The sequence below is a fragment of the Protopterus annectens genome, chromosome 6.part0, assembly GCF_019279795.1.
Source record: "Protopterus annectens isolate FY-2018-M chromosome 6.part0, PAN1.0, whole genome shotgun sequence".
Classification (NCBI taxonomy): domain Eukaryota; kingdom Metazoa; phylum Chordata; order Ceratodontiformes; family Protopteridae; genus Protopterus; species Protopterus annectens.
In genome coordinates this window covers 1,396,560,317-1,396,581,276 of record NC_056737.1, presented here as the reverse complement: position 1 = coordinate 1,396,581,276, position 20,960 = coordinate 1,396,560,317, and the positions used below count along the sequence as shown (strand labels likewise).

The window sequence follows — 20,960 nt, the reverse complement described above, 5'->3', positions numbered from 1 at the left end:
TGGTATCCAGACCTCGTCTTTGCAAATCTATTTTGAGTTATTGTAGAAAAAAAATCTAGCGAGTCAGTTTCCTTCTCTACAGTCTGATTTTTAAAGTGCCATTGCAAAACACGAATAAAAAATAAAATAAATAAAAAATGCCCAAACACAAGTAAAATGTATAATTTGTTTAATTTAAAGTTAGTAAACTTTAAAGTGGGCTTAATCCTCGGTTTTGAAAATAAGGCCTTTGGCCTGAGGGTACAAAATAAGACATACTTTCTTCTTACATTTTACTGGTTAGACGTCTGCTCTACTCTTGGTCCTCTGCCCTCGCAGTTTGGCGAGATTACAGGAGAGATAGAGAGAGAGAGACTGACAGCCAGAGAGAGAGAGAGAGAGAGAGAGAAAATACAAGGGAATCTGTTTTCCTACTTGCTTCTTGCAAAAGGAAGGGTTCGTCCAGCAAAGTCACTAATACCTGTTAAAAGGCGACCGTTTACTAGATTTGATTTTAATTAGTACGCTGCTGTTGATGCTTGTTTTCTAGTTAACATCTTTGTGTGTGGAAGAACCAGCTGCAGTGTGCTTGCGTTGATTTTCCCTGCTGTTCTCACCCTCCCTCGCTCTGTCACAAGTGGTGTCGATTTTGAACTCCTCACGCCAGTGCCAAATTCAACAGGATTTTATTAGTAAGATTCTACAGGATGGATAACTCAGCCCATGATCTGTTCAGCGCCCCGGATCCTACGGTTGTGGTCCCCACCAGCAACGGACAGCATCCTCAGCCGAACCCAAACCCGCAGCCCCTCAACCCCACCGTGGCGGATACTCTTAAAGGACCTGCTTTCAGCACCATGGACAGGGATAACCAACTGAAAATGAGTGAAAGTGCCCAGTTTAATGACATGGTGGATAACCGAGGTGAGATTTTGGATACTTTGTTGCTTTTCCGCGTGTTACATTGTATAACTATGTTCCCTTTCCTTGGGCTGGCAGAAACAACTGTGCGCTACCCCGAGCATATCATAGTTAATAGGAGAGTAGAGTGCAATGGAATGTTCAGCTCTCCATCTCACCTCTTGTAAGGGGTCAGATGAGAGGTACTTGGACTACTAAAGATAGTTCCATTATTTTGAGAGAAGTACTATGCATTATGTTGCTTTGTTGAAACAGACGAATTGTTGCAGTGGAAATGTTCAGTATGTGTTTGCCCAAAGTGCATCGTTTATTTCTCATTTCTTAAAAGTACTACGCATTTCAATTGTTTTAGACAGAGTCAGATAACACTGGATCTTTAGTGTTGTTTCCAAGGTTTAATCTATTTATTTATCTGGCTGATCCTATGGTAATGATACACCACAGCAGGAAATAATTAGCTGTGTGCACAAGAATTTTGAAAAGATGTATGCAGTTTGAATAAAGTTGTTCAGATAAAAATGCGTCTGCTATTATTTAATAATGCGAGTACTTGTTACTTGATTTTGATAAAACGCTCAAACCACTGTTGACAGACAGTTACATAACCCATTATTTTGTTGCGCGCGGGGTAGTCGGGGTGGGGGGGGGGGGGGCGGATTACATCATGTAATTTACATCCATGTAATTTACGTGCAAAGAGCGCTAGTAACAACATAATTGTTGCGACGGGTTGGGGCAAAAGCAAAACTGAATGCTTTTGTTACATCAGTTGTTATGATATGATAATGTTTTAAAATATTAAACAGTACCTCTTTTAATGAATATGCTCTCACTATAACATATGAAGTCCATCAGACCATATTTTGACAACTAAACGGTGATGTAAAATCATAACTAAAATGGATTAGTACATTTTCTTATGACGAAAGTGACTGTTCTGCAGTTAAAATCAATGCAGCATATTTTTGGAAATTGTCTTAATCCTTTATATCTGTCAGGTTACTAATTATTGTGTTGTGAAAATATTCTATTTGTAGACAGTACATTTTTATATGGGTGTTCTTTCTATATAGTATTTCCTCAGTTTTTCGCTTTGTTTGAAAGTATTATGAGCCAAAGACAGTATTATTCATCCCTTACTCGTGCTGTATTTTACATTTTTGAGATATAATATATTTACCATAAAATGTTTGTCATAGGAATAAAGAAATTTAATATTCAGCCAGCTGTTCTTTGTCATCTTTAATAGTTCTAGTCTTATAACATGCTGTAGGCATCACAAATAATATCGCAGAACTTTAGATTAAACTAATTATCATGATAGCGGAAGAGATTTACCTGATAAATAGGCAAAATATAAGGTAGGATTTGTGAATGCCTTATGCTAAGTGCAAGCACCGGTTTGCTTTCTATTATTCAGTCTTGCCTACATGCCAATATGAAATAAATATGCGATTGTTTTAAAAAAGTCAATAAAATGGCTTTTCTGCACTCAGTATGTGTTGTAGTGGCATCTCATTGGAATAATTGTACAAACCTTTAAATACTTGACACCAGATTTGCACTGCATTTTATCACAATGCCTTAAGACTTAAGCTTCGTATTTATATGGCAGGCCTTAGAGAGGCTTCAAAATGCACCACAGTGAATACTGTAAGCAGGTATGCATAGTGTCAGTATATATAGCTGTGTTTAAACAGTTTCTTCAGCCTGTTCCCATCTGTACAAATAATACAAAGTAAAACAACATAGTTTTCATCATAGTTTTTGTTATATTTTTTGCTGCTGTATCTGAATTATATTTCCCTAGTTTTGCATGAACTTAACTGCCTGTAGCAGTAAAAGTACATCTGCATCATTGGTGGAATAGGTCCACTGAAACATTTTTAATTTATTCATTTATTTGTTCAAAGTCTGCAAAAGGTGTATTGATAAATACAGAACACAGCAAGTCATGAATTTCCCTCAGCCTTCTTCTGCTTTAGCTACAACGTAAGTATACAACTGAACTGGAAGTATATGATTCATAGGTGTCTCTGCGTGTGGAAGATGGTTTGCCAGAGTGCTCAGCTCATGTGCCAACCCTTTGCCAATAGAAGGTCCTTCAGCAGTATACATCTCACCTACTTGCTTTGCTCCCTAAACAGGAAACATGTAATAATAGCATGGAGACATGTAGCCTGGCCTTGTGATGATCATGCTTACTCCCACTCTGTCATTCAGCTGAGACTGCTAACTGTTTCTGTGATTGGAGTACTTAACCAGTCTCACTTAAAGAAGCCTGCCAACACTTCTTATTTCTGCCCCTTGCTCTTTGGTACCAGTTCATGTTCCCTATTAGTCACTGTCTCTCACCAGTAATGAATCAGAGCTTGGTAAATACTAGCCGTTAGTTAGTGTTTGTTGAAACACACTACCCCTACACACTGAGTACTGACCGGAATTACCTTTTCAACTACAGCTATGCCCAGTGCATATCAGCATCCTATCCAGCAGCTCAGTTCCTTAAACTTGTTGGTGACCTTAGCCTTCTGCTACATGTCTGCAGTGATCGACACCTGCTTATCATCAACAGTGTGCAGATGAGGTGCCTAATGATTTTTGTACATCACTGGCATAATGTAAGGTGGCAGGTTCTGCAAACCATTGTGGACAACTTTTACTGTGTCAGGGGGTCTTTCACCCTTCCTTCCTGATCATAGACCACCATTCAGTGTCATGGATACAATGAATGGAGGCATGATTTGTCACACTGCAAACATGTTCTTTAATTACAGCCATAATAATGCTATTTCATTGCCAGTAAGGATATTTTAATAACAAAGTCTTTAGTCAATATTATATTTATTTATTTACTTTTAAAATGATACAGTAATACAAGGTAATATATAACTGACCAATTCAGTTTATTATTGAAAGTGTTTTGGGGAAGTCTAATTAAAAGTTTTTACAGTATGAAGGTATCATCCAAGCATGTGATGGAAAACCAGTTGCAGTTTCAGAAGGATTGAAAGAGAGAAAAAAAATCAATTTCAACAGGACTGCTATACTGACTCTTTAACCAGATTAAATACAAAGATGAAAGTCATGTTTGGAGTGTTAACTAGCAGTCGCTTGATAATTTCTGAAGAATTAAAGTTATTGATGTTATTATGCATTGTAACAGAAATACATATAATTTTGCCATAGCCGGCCTTAGGCGTAGGCCAACTAGGCAGCTGCCTAGGGCGCCGCTGTTGCAGGGGTGCTTTTCCAGTATTTATTTGGTGTAGGTAGACCAGGATGGGGGTACCTGGGTGATGTGGGGGGGGGCTGTGGAGCCCTTTTGCCTAAAGCACCAGCTGACCCAAGGCTGCTGCTGATATTTTGCTACAATACGTAGGCTTAATATCAATTACAAACAGTTATGCTGATAAAAGAAAGGAGCACACATTTTTCTTAATTATTTTGCTGTAAAATGCATGCTTTTTAAATGCAAGGAAATTGCATTCCAGTAGGTAGTGCTGTTTGAGCACTGTGATTTATAGTTACAGGCTTGCCGTGCAAACACCATATAGTTTACCGTAGTGAAATTTCTGTTGTTCCTATAATTATTAGCTTTGGTTTCATTGCTTAAGTACAGAACATTCCTTAAAAGCTGTTACATTTCATTGATCAGTAGACAATTATAAATAATTCAGCAATGCTGAAAATTTTGTCTGACAAAGTTTTATGCTTTCATATTTCATTAATAAGGATTTTTGCTGAAAATTATAAGAGAAAAGAGAGCTTTACATTTTATTTGAGAGTTATATATTTAGTCAATAATGAATGCTGAATGTTTGATATGCTGTTTCTGATTTCAGTTTTGTAATGAACATTTACTCTTGATTTAAAGTACAGGCAGTATTTTATTAATGAAAAATGGTTGACTTTTGTTTTGCTTTGACCACCAAATATATATCATGCAAACATGTGATAGATCTTAATAGGTGTGAGTAAATAACAAAATACTGACAACAGTCCCACAACGTCTGTGACATGATCAACCTGCACTGAACTCTACGTCTGGCTTTGGCATGAAAAATAGTCTCAGAACAGCTGTGAAGTATCCTTTTTGCTTTCTTTATATATTTGAGTATGCTAATGCTAATTTAAAATTCCCGGTTTGCATTTTTAATTTTGCATCTGAAACTGGTCTAGCTCTCCCTTCACAGTGATATGTTACTATACTGTACTGAGCTGTACTGGGTTGCACCATATTTACATATACTGAGTAGCACAGCATTGCACAGTATCATCTTGTACTGAATTGGGTTACTTGACTGCAATGGTGAGACCACCAGGATTGTTTATAGTAGCCTAGATGTGATTGTACTAATTGTTTACATAAACAATGCACCATTTCCTCTTTTTGTACCAGTGATGGTTCTCCGTAGTTCAAAAGCTGTCCTTCAGCTTTTCTTTTGTCTTCTCACTGACGTCAGACATTCAGATCATTTAATACATTTATTTCAATATTCATTTCTATTTGTTTTATTGTTAGCTTTGCACCTCCCATTGATGAGTCTCCCATTCACTTTCTCTTTCTTTTTACCCCCCCCCCCCCGCAGGAACTTCTTTGTAGTGAATGTAAGAAGTCTTGCAATAGTCAGGTATGATATAATGCATAAAACTAGTCAAAGTAAATAATAATACTTAATACAAATCTTTTCTTTCTACCTATTTCACATGATGCAGCCAACTAAAGATAAAGATAGTTAAAAATGCTTATGTAATGTTGTACTAAGATTAAAAGTAAAAGTTTCTGCTGGTTCTTCTATAGTGACAGTCTGGGGGATAATAATATGGTTTGATTCAACTCTTTAAAAAAAAAATGAATGTGCAAATCCTACTTCCAGAAAAAAATCAAATCAGGTTTCAAGCAATAATTAAAAAATGCATTTCGTTGGTGGTGAAGCTCTCCGTCTCGACCGCCGAAACACACAACTTCAGTTCTGGAGATTATAACTCTTGGTTAGTATTACAGCTTGAAGCTTGTTTCACCTTGTGGTAAGGCGATCCCCCCTCCCTGCATTCTTTTTATCTGATGATTTCACAGTTCAAGCATTTATTCACTATGGCACAGACGAGCATCATGTTTTACTTTGCCTCCTTTATGACAATGCTGATTGGGTTAACTGGAGAAAGGCTAATACAGATTACTAGCATATGCAATTTTCCAAAGAAAAAATGATTTTTCAAAGAAAAAGTTTTTCTTGGGAGAGGGAAATAAATGCTGCTGTTCTACACACACAAAAGACTACAGCCCTGTTACCCTTACAAACTAAATGACTCTAAGATTTTGAAAGATTAGAATGAAAACAGAGCCAGGTGCAAAAACGTGTGCTGCAAATCTGTGGAGAGTTTTATCAAGCTGCAACTGTAAGGGTGACTCATTATGCTGTTATAATTATCTATTAATTACCTCTGCTATTGATATTAATTCTTAAATGTATATTAAACCACCATTATGTAATTCCTAGGATAACAGCTATCACTAGGATTTCTCCTTATCAGCAGTAACTAACATAAATGATGTGGTAGTTGTTTTGTAGCAGAAAGTGTGCAGCTGTCTCTGTACACATATAGTATTTTCTTTGCATATCCTTGCCATAGTATATTGACCAATCGGGTTATATACAGTTCTGTATGTGTGCTTATTTTTGAGCACATATATATATATATATATATATATATATATATATATATATATATATATATATATATATATATATATAGCATACTGTCAAGTGTTACTAGTTTGAATAGTTTGACTTTACCATCAGCTTGTATTGTAAGATCAAGCATTTGTATGTAAATGCCTTGGTGATTTTACCTATTTATCTATTTACCTTACAATTTTGCATGCTCAGAAATCTTGCTTAGTGGTATTAATATGCTAGAAATCATATAAACCTTTACCTGTAGAGATATGCAGCGACAAAAAATGCAAAAAAAATTCATAAGAACTAACATGACACTTCTGTCTGTATACAATAAATCTAAAATTATAAGAACAAGGGTTTGCACCACCTTGTTAGGTAGCCTGATTTTTTTCATCAGAAAACAGTAAATAGTTCAGCAGCTAGTGCTGCTCACTGGTATCGATTTGTGAATATTCAGATATTAAGGTACAGTCTAGCTGTACAAAAATGAGTAATTACTGTTTAAATATCAATATGTTTCTAAACTGTACTTCTCTGCACATATACTAAATTAATTCTGTTTTCCACTTTGAAATGATTTATCCATCAGAATATAAGCAGAAGCTTATTTGCCAAAGAACAGTTCTGAACTCTGTTGTGTTACTGTAAAAGTGCATTTCCAGAGCTGATGATTTATGAAAAGGGTTTTCTTGTTGTATATTCCTTTGGCTGTTTCTGTAGGAGATTGATTGGAGAATTTTGAGACAAGGAGATGAATTCAGAAAGGTTACTGCAAGAGGTAAGCCTATCTTCCACCTTGTGGTAACCATTTCCAATTCAGATACTGCCCAACCATTGGTAAAGCACTTTGGTCTCTGTGACTTAAAGTAGATCCTAATGAGGCATTACAAGGGTGTGCCCCCCCCCCCCCGAAATGTCTGCAGTAAGACATTTATGCAGCTGACTGATTCAGAGACTAGCTTGGCTGCAAAAATTTCCTTCATTGGCAGTGTCAATAAACACAGCCAAAAGCTTACATTCACTACAGAAACTCATTGCTAAAGGCCATTGAGATAATTTGCACTATTATGTCTTTGTACAAAGCAGCACACTTTGAAAATAAATTAGTTTGCACCAAGTTTGGTTCCAATGCCAGATGACCATACAGAGAATAAGGCTGCTTTTACAATATGCCTTTCCTAGAAATTAAAAAAAAAAGTGAATTCAGTGTAAAAAGAAAAAAAATGTAGATGTGTTCTCAGACAGAAACAGAAATACACACACACGTGCACACACACACACACACACACACACACACACACACACACACACACACACACACACACATACACCAAGAGGTTCTCTGGTTTATTTCTTGGCCGTGATGCTTCCTGTGCAAAGTCTGCATGTCCTCTGCATTAAAGGGATTTTATCCACATATTCTGATTTTCTCCCATCTCTGAAAGACAAGTAGCAGCTTCAGTAGTGGCTATACATTTTCCTAGTTGTGTGTGTGTGTGTGTCTCTGTGTGTCTGTGTGTGTGTGAGTGAGATATTGAAGAAAGGCCTGGCAATCTACTTCTGTTCCTTACTTGCCTACTAAATTCTGTGGTTATTCATGGGGGTACTACGGTAGTCAGATATAATTAATCAGCATGGACACGCACAAACACACACACACACACACACACACACACACACACACACACACACATGCACCAAATCATGGTATTAGAAGTTCTTGATAATTATATATGTATTTGAGTTGGTTAATTTTTCATTTGTTAACTCCTGTCACTGCTGATCTGTACTTTCTTTAGAATACAGTTTTTCTATTTATCATTTAAATTGAAATAATGTTGTGATTTATATGCTTCTGTTTGTTCTATGTATTTTATATTTTACTTTCAAAATCTGCCTGGGTTTTGGCTTATAAGGGCCCTGTACTGACCTATCAAGTTGGTTAACAAACTTCAAAGAAAGAAAAAAAAAGATCTGTGATGCAGACAGAGATGTGGTGCAGTACAGTCTCAAACGAATGGCATTTATTCTCAGATACTGCTAAAAGTAGACCTGCAGACAGCCTGTTTAAACATGCTTCTACCACAGCTGGTACTTGAAGAAGAATCTAAATCCCAGCAATAGGTAGCATATAGATCTCATCAACAAAATAGCCAGTATTCCAAATCATTTACCCATTCAATGAATTGCTGGACAACACTACTAAAGCTAGGATTTTACATGCTTGTAGGGAGGGCCTTTGATAGAACAGAAACATTTATTTTCATGCAGATACTCTCTGGTTTAATTCTAGTTTATATACGTATGATCAAGTGTTTGTAAGGACTGGAGGAGGAAGCCATTCGATTACTGTTGTTCAGATGGGTACCAGTCACAGATGCCCTTTCTCCTTCAAAATCTCTCTTTATGCAGTCATTGGCTCAGGCCATAAGAATGAATGAACAATTATCATACATTGTTTATTTGAATAACTCCTATAAAATGTGACCATTTGCTTACAGTGCTTTTCAATATCTTGCCCACACTCTGGTCTCACTGGCTATGTTCATTGTTGCACTACTGGGCTATCACAATTTATTTATTTATGAAATACATGTTCACAGCAGTTATTAATTGCATATATTCTCAGCAAACAAAGAATCTGCTATCCAGTCCACTGAGAGGTACCTTCACTTCACTTACAAATTAGTATGACAACATTTGGTGGGTCATGTACAAAGTTTCACTGGCTAGAATACAGCTGTATTGGTAGTTTAGTAACATAAGAATCCGGTGTTTGAATATTAGCCTTCTCTTTACATTTGTATACACTTTTGTCCCTCCAACCTTCCAGTATAAAGAAACTACTAACCAGTATAAACAGACTTCTATTGGTTCATTATATTTGTACTGATTTATTGTCATATTTCCTTAGTATGTTGTTTCTAGAATAAAAATATTATTTTCAAAACAAAAGAATTTAGTAAAATTTGCACATGAAGTCAGGCAAAATGGTATATAATGTTTTGATGGAGAGGTCATAGAAGGTAAAGACTGCATTTCCATGCTACCCTGTCCATATGGCATATAAGGAGTGATGTTTTGTAGTGGAGTAGCACTTTAAAAGTTATTACAAGACCTGGGAGTGGATATTAGACCTTGAGTGCAAGCAAGGAGAAAACACAGGCTCTTCCTAGCAGTGGAGTTGTTAAACATGACAATCTGAGGAAACTACAGAATAGAACACTTCAGACATATTTCATTTTGAGCAACATTAGGACAGTGGTTCTTGAACTGTAACTTGGTAGGGATACAGCAGACAAGATAAACATATTAGTCTTTGGCATGGAGTCAACAGGTTGTATGGATTGTATACGTTTATGTATCATTCCTGGATCAATCATAGAGATAAAAACCTTGTTTTCAATAGCTTGTAGTGCTGTTAGACTGACAGAGAACAAACTGCCATTGGTAAGCCAAATTTATATTTAGATACGAGAATGACTTTAAAAATTTCATACAGTGTTCCATAACTGAGGAAATGAAAAATCAGACTTCTTAAATAATTTTACTGTTGATGAGTTCCAGGGTGACATGAATGATAGAAAAGAAATTAACTTTAACCAAAGCCAGTACATTTGCATAACACTGTTGTTATGTGTATGACATTGTCTAGGTACAGTAAACAGCAAGGCTTATATATAACACCTGCAATTGGGAGGGGTCTTGCCAACAACAGAGATTTGGGATTTGGAGTAATGAGGACAATGATAATTCTGCTGAATTCGTTATTTTGGTTAATTTGTTTTGCAGTAGATCCTTAATATGTTTGTAGGAGGCATTTGTGGAAAGGGGGCATTAAGGCATCAATATATATTAATGCTTTCATGTCAAGGAAGTTAATTGAAAATGAAATGATGGATAAAATATTGTGGTTGTGGGTATACAGTATTTCCATCTTTAACCTGAAATATCTGTCAGGGCGATCATTTTTTTTTAATTTTTAAACCATCATATAGGACTGTCAACAAACTGCAACAACAAAAAGCTAGCAAGTACGGCTGATGCAAGGCAACCAAACTAGTGTCCATCAAAATAAAGTGCCAGCACCCAAGATGAGCCGAAATGAATAAATTTATTATAGAAACAAGTGAACTAGACCGGTTTCAGCATATAGCTTTCTTCAGTAGTATAAAAGGAAACCCTGGCAGGAGCCAGTAATTTATACACAAGTTTCAATAAAGAATATGACATAATTTCCTGTCTTAGGAAAAAATTAAATAGTTACCATAAATCCATACAAAATAATTGTTAACAAAAGATGAAGTATAATTAATCAGAACCTAATTGATGATGGTGTCTAATAGCACAAACAAGCTGAAAATGAAGTGCAAATAAATATGATTAATAGAATAGAAAACTTACAATTTATCATTTAGTCCTGGGGAAAAAAGGCCCCCCAATTTAATAATCCATTTTCTTTCCTTGTTATTGAGTATGTCGTGCCAACCTGTTTTGAATGACCGATTGCCAATAATATGATCAATAATAATAAATGAGAATTTGGCTGTAGGCTGGTTAATAGTATGTCTGTACAAAGCATTTGTAATGCATGCATTTCTAATATCCCCTAAATGTTCCGACACTCTAATCCTGAACTGTCTGGAAGTCTGACCCACATAGAAGGCTTGGCAAGTACATGTAGCTAGGTAGACAACCCAGTCCGTGCTACAGTTGCCAAATTCATATATGTTGTATAATTGTCCAGTGTTCCTACTGGTGAATGTTTTAGTTTTAAACATATAGTTACAGAAGCTGCAGTGCCCACATGGATATGATCCTATTACTTTGTCCCCCGTTAAAGTTCGTTGATGAGTAACTGCTTCCCTAAATTTTGTTTTCTTAAAGTAAGAAAAATGTGATCCCAATGTCTTTCCCTTTTTGTATGAAAATGAACATCTGTTGCCCAAAACGTCATCCAAGTCATTGTGAGATTTTAATATATTCCAATGCTTGTTAACTATCTCTGAGAGTTGAGCGGTGTTTCTCCCATATGTGGTAACAAATCTCAAGATGTCCTGTTGATTTTTGCTGGAATGCTGTTGATATTGCAGTAGAATGTCTCTTGACTGGTTTTGTGTCCAAAGCATAGCTGAACTGACGATGTTTTTAGTGTACCCCTTTGCCAAAAATCTGTTGGCCAAGTCCTCATGGTGCTGCGATAATTCTGGTTGCGAGGAGTATATCCGTTTGAGGCATAAAAATTGAGATTTTGGAATATTATTAATAGTATGTCTTGGATGAAGACTGTTGGCATGTAGCAAAGAGTTATACTGAGGGAATTTGCTGTATACAGATGATTTAAGGGTGTTGTCTTCCTGAAGATTTAAAGATACATCTAAAAAATGCATCTCACTCAGATGATAATTCACAGTAAATTCCACTCCCCAAATATTACCGTTGAGATGTTCCACAAACTCATGTAGATATTCACTACCTCCTTTCCAAATAAGCCAACAGTCATCCAAATATCTTCCCCAAATGTTGATATCTGAAATGTATAGATTATGAAGCTCATCATAAATGATATGTTCCTCCACATACCCCATAAAAAAGTCCGCATAAATGGGTGCAAAAGAAGCGCCCATTGCTGTACCCTGTATTTGCCAATAGCAGTCCTGTTTAAAATAAAAAACATTTTTGGACAAAACATGTTCAGCCATACAGATGAGCAATGTATTGGTACCAGAAGGGTAAATGTCAGCTTTGTTCAACCAGTATCCAAGTGCAGTTAGTCCAGCCCAGTGTGGAATATTCGTATATAATGATTTGACATCAAGAGTGCACATTAACCAGTGTGGTTCTAACTGGGAGTCCGATACTATTTGTAAAAATTCCATAGTATCCTTGAGTCTTGCTCTAACTAGTTGTAGCAATGGTTTAAGTTTCTCAGTAAGGAATGCTGACAAGGGTTCCGTGAGTGATCCTATCCCTGAAACTATAGGTCTACCTGGTGGTTTGTCAATAGATTTGTGTATTTTGGGTAACAAGTACAAATATTGTTTGGCAGGATCCGAAACGGTCAGATGAGATAAAGTGTTGGCTGTGATAATCCCTTGATCAACCACCTCTTGTAGAAATTGAATTGAAAATGAAATGATGGATAAAATATTGTGGTTGTGGGTATACAGTATTTCCATCTTTAACCTGAAATATCTGTCAGGGAGATCATTTTTTTTTTAATTTTTAAACCATCATATAGGACTGTCAACAAACCCAATATTTTGTAAAATAGATATGAAAAGTGTTTGGCTGACCTCTCCAAAGGCTTCTGAGAAGTCCAAGAAAACTATGCAGGTGAGAAGGCTTTGGCACATGTTGTTAAGTATGCCAATAGTGAGCACTCCATAACTGTTTTAGTACCTGCCCATTTGCTGAATTATTGAATCCATACTAAATGTCATTTAAAAGGATGCATTTTTATAATAAATTTGTTTTTGGCATAAGCTGACCTTTTTTGAAAAGCTTAGTGATGCAAGGCAAATATGTGTCTAAAATATTGAGTGATAAGATAAAGAGATTTCATGAAGATGGACAGCAATGGAGGCTGTCTTAATGGCTAAGGTGTTTACCTCATAGGCATGAGGTACAGTGTTTGATACTCATTTTCAGCTGCTGTGAGGTTATTGGCAAGGCATGCTATATTCTGCTGACTCATTACCTAGTATTTACCTATGAATAATCTATGTGGTATTGTATGAGGAAGTCGAGAGTGTCAGAGAAGTATGTAAGAGTGGTATAGGATATGTACAAGGGTAGTGTGACAGCTGTGGTCTGCGATGGGAGTGATGGATGTGTTTAAGGTGGAGGTGGGATTACATCAAGGATCAGCTCTGAGCGCTTTCTTATTTGCAATGGCGATAGACAGGTTGACAGACAAGATCAGACAGGAGTCCCCGTGGACTATGATGTTTGCAGATGACATTGTGATCTGTAATGAGCATAGGGAACAGGTGGAGGAGACCCTGGAGAGATGGATATATGCTCTAGAGAGAAGAGGAATGAAGGTCAGCAGGACAAAGACAGAATATATGTGTGTGAATGAGAGGGAGGATAGAGGAATGGTGAGGATGCAAGGAGTAGAGGTGATGAAGGTGGATGAGTTTAAATACTTGGGATCAATAGTTCAGAGTAATGGTGAGTGTGGAAGAGAGGTGAAGAAGAGAGTACAGGTAGGGTGGAGTTGGGTGGAGAAGAGTGTCAGGAGTGATTTGTGACAGACAAGTACTAGTAAGAGTGAAAGGGTAGGTCTACAAGAGGGTAGTGAGACCAGCTATGTTATATGTATTGGAGACAGTGGCATTGACAAAAAGGCAGGAGTTAGAGCTGGATGTGGCAGAGTTAAAGATGTTACGATTTACACTGGGTGTGACGAGGGTGGACAGGATTAGGAATAAGTATATTAGAGGGTCAGCCCAGGTTGGAAGGTTTGGAGACAAAACCAGAGAGGCAAGATTATGTTGGTTTGGACATGTGCTGAGGAGGGATGCTGAGTATATTGGGAAAAAGATGCTAAGGATGAAGCTACCAGGTAACAGGAAAAGAGGAAGGCCTAAGATAAGGTTTATAGATGCGGTGAGAGGGACATGCAAGTGGCTGCTGTGGCAGAGCAAGATGCAGAGGACAGGAAGAAATGGAAACAGTTGATCTGCTGTGGTGAACCCTAATGAGAACAGCCGAAAGAAGATGATGCATCTATTTTTACAATGATACATTTTTAGCCACTCTATAGCTTTTTGAATCTAAGTTAGCAAAATATATATTCATTGGACAGTTGGAGAATCAAAGTTTGTAAGCAGGTAGTTTCAGAGCATATTTGTTCTTGGCATAAGCTGACCTTTTTTTGAAAAGCTCGATGATGAAAGGCAAATATTTATTGTAATGCTTGAGAAGTTATAATGGCAGATAAAGGATATGATTGTTTATGATTTTAAAATGCATGGGACAGACCAAGAAATTTTTGGGTTAGTCAACGTATTTCAATTACCACCATTTAAGTAATTATTCATTGTGCTTTTAAGAGCTCTGCTACAAATTTTATTAATGATATGAGAAGCCTCTGTTTTCAAATTTACCTCAAACTATTCCTACATTCCTTTTGCACAAATGAATTCAATACCACCATTTCACTTTAAAGCTATTACCAAATCACATGTGCAAAAACATTTTAAATTACATTACATTTTCCCATCATCTATTTTTCCATAGCATTCATCCTGACATTCTGAGACTTGTTAGTAAAATATTTCTAAGCATCTTAACTATCTGTTTAACTTAACCCTCACAACAAAAATACTACCATGCACTAGTGATTTCTCTGACCAAAACTCCCACCCCCTCATCAACAAATGACTTTTGTCCATTAGTAGCCTTGGACCTCTAACCAATGTTCTTGAAAAGACCAGTTATAATCAAACTCTTGAATGCATTGTAAACTAATTACAGCACTATTACAGCCATCTAGTCACTGCATGACCATACGCACTGCAATACAGAACCAGGAGACAGATCAACAAATTTTCTGTATGCAGATGATGTGGCATTACAGGCCCACTCTGAGCAAGAACTTCAGCAAAAGATAGGGGAATGGAATGCAACACTGAAGGCACATGGAATGAAACTAAAACCGATAATACAGTGGTAATGGCAGCTAAATGGGGAAATCAGAAGAAGATGAGAATTGAGAGAGAAGAGAGTTCAGTGGAGCAGGTTAATAGCTTCATTTATCTGTGAAGAGTGGTTGAGAAGAAGGGTAGTTTGAATGAAGAGGTCAAAGCTAGAATCGGAGGGGCTGCAGCCAATTGGCATAGAGTCTCAGGTGTTGTCTATGACAGAAGAATGCCAAAGAAGCTGAAAATTAAGATGTACAAGACAGTGGTGTGACCAGTACTACTGTATGGTACAGAAACCTGGGCAGTAAAGACAGAGCACATAAAAAAGCTAGAAGTGATGGAAATGAAGTGCCTGAAAAGGGTGGCAGGATGTACACTGTGGGATAGATGAAGAAATGAGGATGTAAGAGCAGAAGCCAAAGTAGCTCCCATTGCAGAAAAGATCAAAGAGAACAGATTAAGGTGGTCTGCATGTGCAGAAAAGCAAAAGACAATCTGGTGAGGAAGATTTGGGACAGACAGGAAGAAGGTAAGAGGAAACAAGGACATCCAGCAAAGAGGTGGGTGTATTTTTTGAGACAGGATCTGTGACAGTCAGGCATGAGTGTTGAAGAAGGCAAGAGAGTGACATTCAATAGAGGGAGATGGCGACCATTAACACAACACCCCAACCCCATGTAGAAAAATGGGAACAAGCGAGTTGATGATGATGACGATGGAACCAGGCAGATTACATTGAATTATCTTTTTATACCCAAGAAATCAGTCAGTATTTTTGATCACTCCCTGTTACTTCATAAACTTTGTCAATCTGGTTTTGCTGCTGATTTTATTCAATGGTTTAAAAGTTTTCTCTTCAACCAAACCTTCATACTACTTGGCCTAATAATTCCTATATGTCTTAATCGACCTGTAATGGTGTACCTTCATGATCTGTTTTTGACCATCTTTTCTTTTCTCTTTTCATCAAAGACTTTTCCTGGCATCCCCCTCAAATAAGTTGCATTCTCTGTGCTGGTGATACTCATCAATCATCATCATCAATCCCCCTTTTCCCATTTTCTACATGGGGTCAGGGTGTCATATCAGCTGCCACCATCTCTCTTGATCAAGAGCCACTCTACTACCTTTGTAAACAGACATGCATGAGTGTTGAAGCTCTTTCCCCACACAGTCTAGCCACCACTTTGTTGGATACTCTTGTTTACTTTTACTTCTTCTTGTCTGTCCTAAATCTTCAACCGATGACTGTCTTCTGCTTTTCTGCACATGTGCCTGAACCACCATAACCTATTCTCTTTAACCTTCTTTGTAATTGCGGTTACTTTTACTTCTGCTTTAATGTCCTCATTTCTTCATCTGTTCTGCAGAAAGCATCCACCCACTCATCTCAGGCACTTCATCTCCATCACCTTCAGCTTCCTCAACTGCTCTGCCTTTACTGCCCAGGTTTCTGCACCATACAGTAGTACTGGTCACAGCACTGTTTTGTAAACTTTACTGTTCAGCTTCTTTGGCATTCTGCTGTCATAGACTACCCCTAATACTCTGTGCCAGTTGGTTACAGTCTGTTTGATTCAGCTTTGACCTCTTCATTCAGACTCCCCTTCATCTCAACCACCCTTTTCAGGTACTTGAAGCTGTTAACCTGTTTCACTATTTTCCCACTATTGTCCTTTCTATCTTAACTATACCTTGTTGAACTTCCTCAGCAAAAAAACTAGGTAGTGAAATTTGAGGTTAAAGTATTTTACATTTAAAAGTATCCTATTTACTTGCCCTTTAATTTTTTATTTGCTCCTTCTTTGACAGTCCATCCATTTTTTTGTTGCATTCTTCTTCAGATTTTGTGTAGACCAATCTGTATATTATATATCAGTTCATATGTTTTTCTTTTGAATAAAATCCATGGCTTCTAGTAGGGAGCTGAAGATCTTCACACCATCTGGTAGAAATATTTTTATCCTGGCAGGAAAAAGTGTTTGAGCTTTGATGTTGGACTTTTTGAGAGACTTTATTAAGGGAACACAATCTTTAGTTCTAGAGATGACAGAAGAGGTGTATTCATTGTCAAAACAAATGCTTTTTTTATTTATTTTAATAGGAGAGTTTATTTGTACAGATTTCAGTACCAAATCTTTATCTTGGGAAGACAAAAATCTGACCATGATGGATCTAGGATTAGAGGATCTGGCAGCTGAAGTTGTTTTTTTAAAGACCTGAATCTCTTTCAATTCCAAATAAGAGAGATTCAGGCAAATTTAATGTTTTAGGTAACCATTTGTTCAGGAATTGTATCATATTATTGCCTTCTTCTTTTTCAGGTACTCCATAAATTCTGATATTATTTCTCCTTGACCTACTCTCTAGGTCTTCCAATTTTTCTAGTAGTTTTATATTCTGTTTTAGAAGAAAATCATTATGACTCTCACACTCAATCTGCCATCCATGTCACTTACAGCTTCTTCAATAGAAGATATTTGTTCTGAATGATTTTTTGATTACCTCATTTAGAAGGTCCAACTGCTTACTACAATTCTGTTTTAGGTGGTCAGTTTTATTTTCCAGTTTATCCATTATGAGAGAAAGTTCTTGGATATTTTTTATTATAGCTTGTAACTCATTTTTCACCATACTCCTGATGTGAATTCTTCAAGTTATTCATATCTGAATCCCTTGTAGAAAAACTTCTGACAGGGAAAAATAATAAAACTTTCTATTTTAGTACTAATTTTCGAAAAATAATAAAGGTCTTACAATTATGTATCTTCTTGTATATATTTGAGTAGTTTTCTTAAAAAATTAACTAGAATTTCCTGTCAGAATAATATATTGTCGGCAGAGCTAAAATTCTGTGCTGTTAGCAGTCTGGCATCTTGGCCACACCCCTTATCCTTTCTATCTTGATTCTCAACTACTTCTGATTTTCCCCATTTGCTGCCATTACAACTGTCTTATCTGTATTCAGTTTCATCCTGTGTGCCTTCAGTTTTGTATTCCATTCCCCTATCCTTTATTGAAGTTCTAGCTCAGAGTCTGCCAGCAATGCCACACTGTCTGCATACAGCAACTTTGTTGATTTGCCCCCTCCAGCCTGTTTTCTAATGTTGTCTATCATCAGTATGAACAGCAGTGGGCTTGGGGTTGAACCCTGATACACTTGAGATGTACTTGACATTGGGTCCTTGTACATAGCCTGCACTAAGTCTTCCAGTGTTTATGGGATTTTGAACTACTGCAGGACTTCCCAAATCAGCTTTCTTGGAACCTTGTAATATGTGTTTTCCAAGTCTAGGAATGTCCACTTGGATTCTTTCCTCATCTCTGTCTTCTCAGATATCTGTTTCACTGTAAATATTGGATCAGCTGTGCTGCATCCTGATCTGAATCTGAACTGCTCATCTCCCATCTTACTTTCTACTATTCTGCATATTCATTTATCAGTCACTGTCTCCAGAACCTTCATGTAGTGTGCCAGGAGTTTGATACTTTTGGTAATGGAAACCAGCTGGAAAAATGGTTAAGGTCTTCAACTACCATGCACAAGGTACAATGTTTGATTCTGACTTCCAGCCAATGCCTATAAGGAGTTTGCATGTTCTCCCTGTGTCTCTGTTGGGTTCTTCTCAAATAAACATGCCGAGTGTTTCTACCTCAAATTCACCCAAGAATGGAGTTGTGGGCAGTAGCACAGACTATATATGGTACCTGTAGGGGAAGAGTTGAATAAACCAATTGCTTTGGACATCAAGGGTAGTGTGCAGTTTCCTCAAGACAGGAGAAAAAGGATCACATATTGCTTGCTGTGTCATGTCTAGCCTCTCAAAATATGGCTCAAGGTGATTTGGAGGTGATACTGTCCTCATACAAGGGCGAAAACAAACCATATTGGTGTCAAAATTACCTTTATCATGATTTTTTCTGCCATATGAAACTGGCTCCATACTAACAAGTTTACTCTCTGTACTTAACAAAATAAAAAAAAAACAGAAAAAAAAAACAAATGATGAAACAATTAAAAAAAAATAATAACCATCACTAGTATTGTTTGCATGCCCCCCCTCCCAAAATGAAAGCTCCAAACTGTCACTAAGACTGTTCCTTCAGATACTTCTCTCCAATGTACAAAGCAACAAAGGTATCTGGTCTTTGTCTGACTAACATCTCATCTTCACCAAAAATGCAGATTCCCAAACAAATAAAGTGTTAACACAACTCATCATATCCTATAAATTATCCAACTTATTAATAACTGGAGCCAGACAATCCATCGTTATAAACGTATTGCTCCCCAGATTAATATGGCTTGCCAGTTATGCTTCTTTGATCCACAAATAATACTCCTTTCCTACAAACTGCAGGAAAGAAATTACTTACATTTTCTCACCCTTCTAATACAAATTAAAACTATTGCACAACTCTTAGCAAAGGTAAATGGATGCCTGTTAGCACTAGGGCCTGTCCTTTCCTTAATACACTTGCACACAAACTTCTACACGAATAGTACTGTACCCCACCATTGAACACGTTGATAAAAAACTTCTTACTCCTTTCATAAAGCAGTCTCCTTAAAATTGCAAAAGCCATGCTACACTCTTGCTACCTGTGAGAGATACTTCTCCAAAATTACCCCTGCAAGTTGGAAATCAGTCCCTCAAAGTACTAGCTCATTCAACAAGTTTAAACTATTTAGAAGAACTCAGTGAATATATCTGGTCAAATAAAACAAACACAGCTGTGCCAGAGATTCAGGTTGACTCCTTGCCCTGTCTTTACCTCCTATCATTAATTCTCTACAGAAAAAGCTCTTGTAAACATTCCGTTAATAATACTTTTGTACATCTAATAAGACATTTATAATGGCATAGTTTGTATATAAATACACCTTCAAGTGTCAGTTCATCTCAGAACTCACTTTTTAAACATTCTGTATTTTTAAATTGTTCTATCTACTCATTTTCCATGTAAGCCAATGCAAAACATTGCGAATATGTATGTTCTATGCTTCTATTTCTTTGCAATGTATAAATATGTATTTATGTGTGTGTGTGTGTGTTTATATATATATATATATATATATATATATATATATATATAATATATATATATATATATATATATATATATATACACACACACACACACACATATATATATATATATATATATATATATATATATATATATATATATATATATACACACACACACACATATATATATATATATATATATATATATATATATATATATATATATATATATATACACACACATATATATATATATATATACATATATATATATATATATATATATATATATATATATATATATATATGAGTGTGTGTGTGTGTGTGTGTGCATGGGTCCCTATCAGATTATCAAAGTTTCAAAACGTCATATGATTGGCACCATATGATCAAAGTTTTGAAACCTTGAACGTTTTGAATGGAGATTGTTGTACAGCGAGAAACAGGAAATTTACCCTTTTCCACAATGCAGTGCAATCTCAAGAGTTTATATATTTAATTAGCAGGTAGTGTGTGGGGGGGTGCCCCCCTGCAAAGAGGTTAAAAATATAATTATTATTATTTTTTTTTTTAATGTTTGTAGTTCCAAAACTTTGGTCATATGGTCTCAGCCACGTATGTGTATATATATATATATATATATATATATATATATATATATATATAATTTGTGTGTGTTTGCAAATTTG

At 36.4% G+C, this 20,960-nt stretch overlaps 1 protein-coding gene across 1 annotated transcript in view; it reads left to right on the top strand.

The window, feature by feature from the left end:
- Positions 1–326: 326 nt before the first annotated feature.
- TMEM163 (transmembrane protein 163) overlaps positions 327–20,960 on the top strand; it is a 1,566,064-nt gene continuing 1,545,430 nt past the window's right edge. The window contains exon 1 of the mRNA XM_044073660.1: positions 327–903. Within this exon, the coding sequence (XP_043929595.1) occupies positions 687–903 (217 nt within the window). The 5' untranslated portion in view covers positions 327–686. The remainder of the gene's footprint in view (positions 904–20,960) is intronic.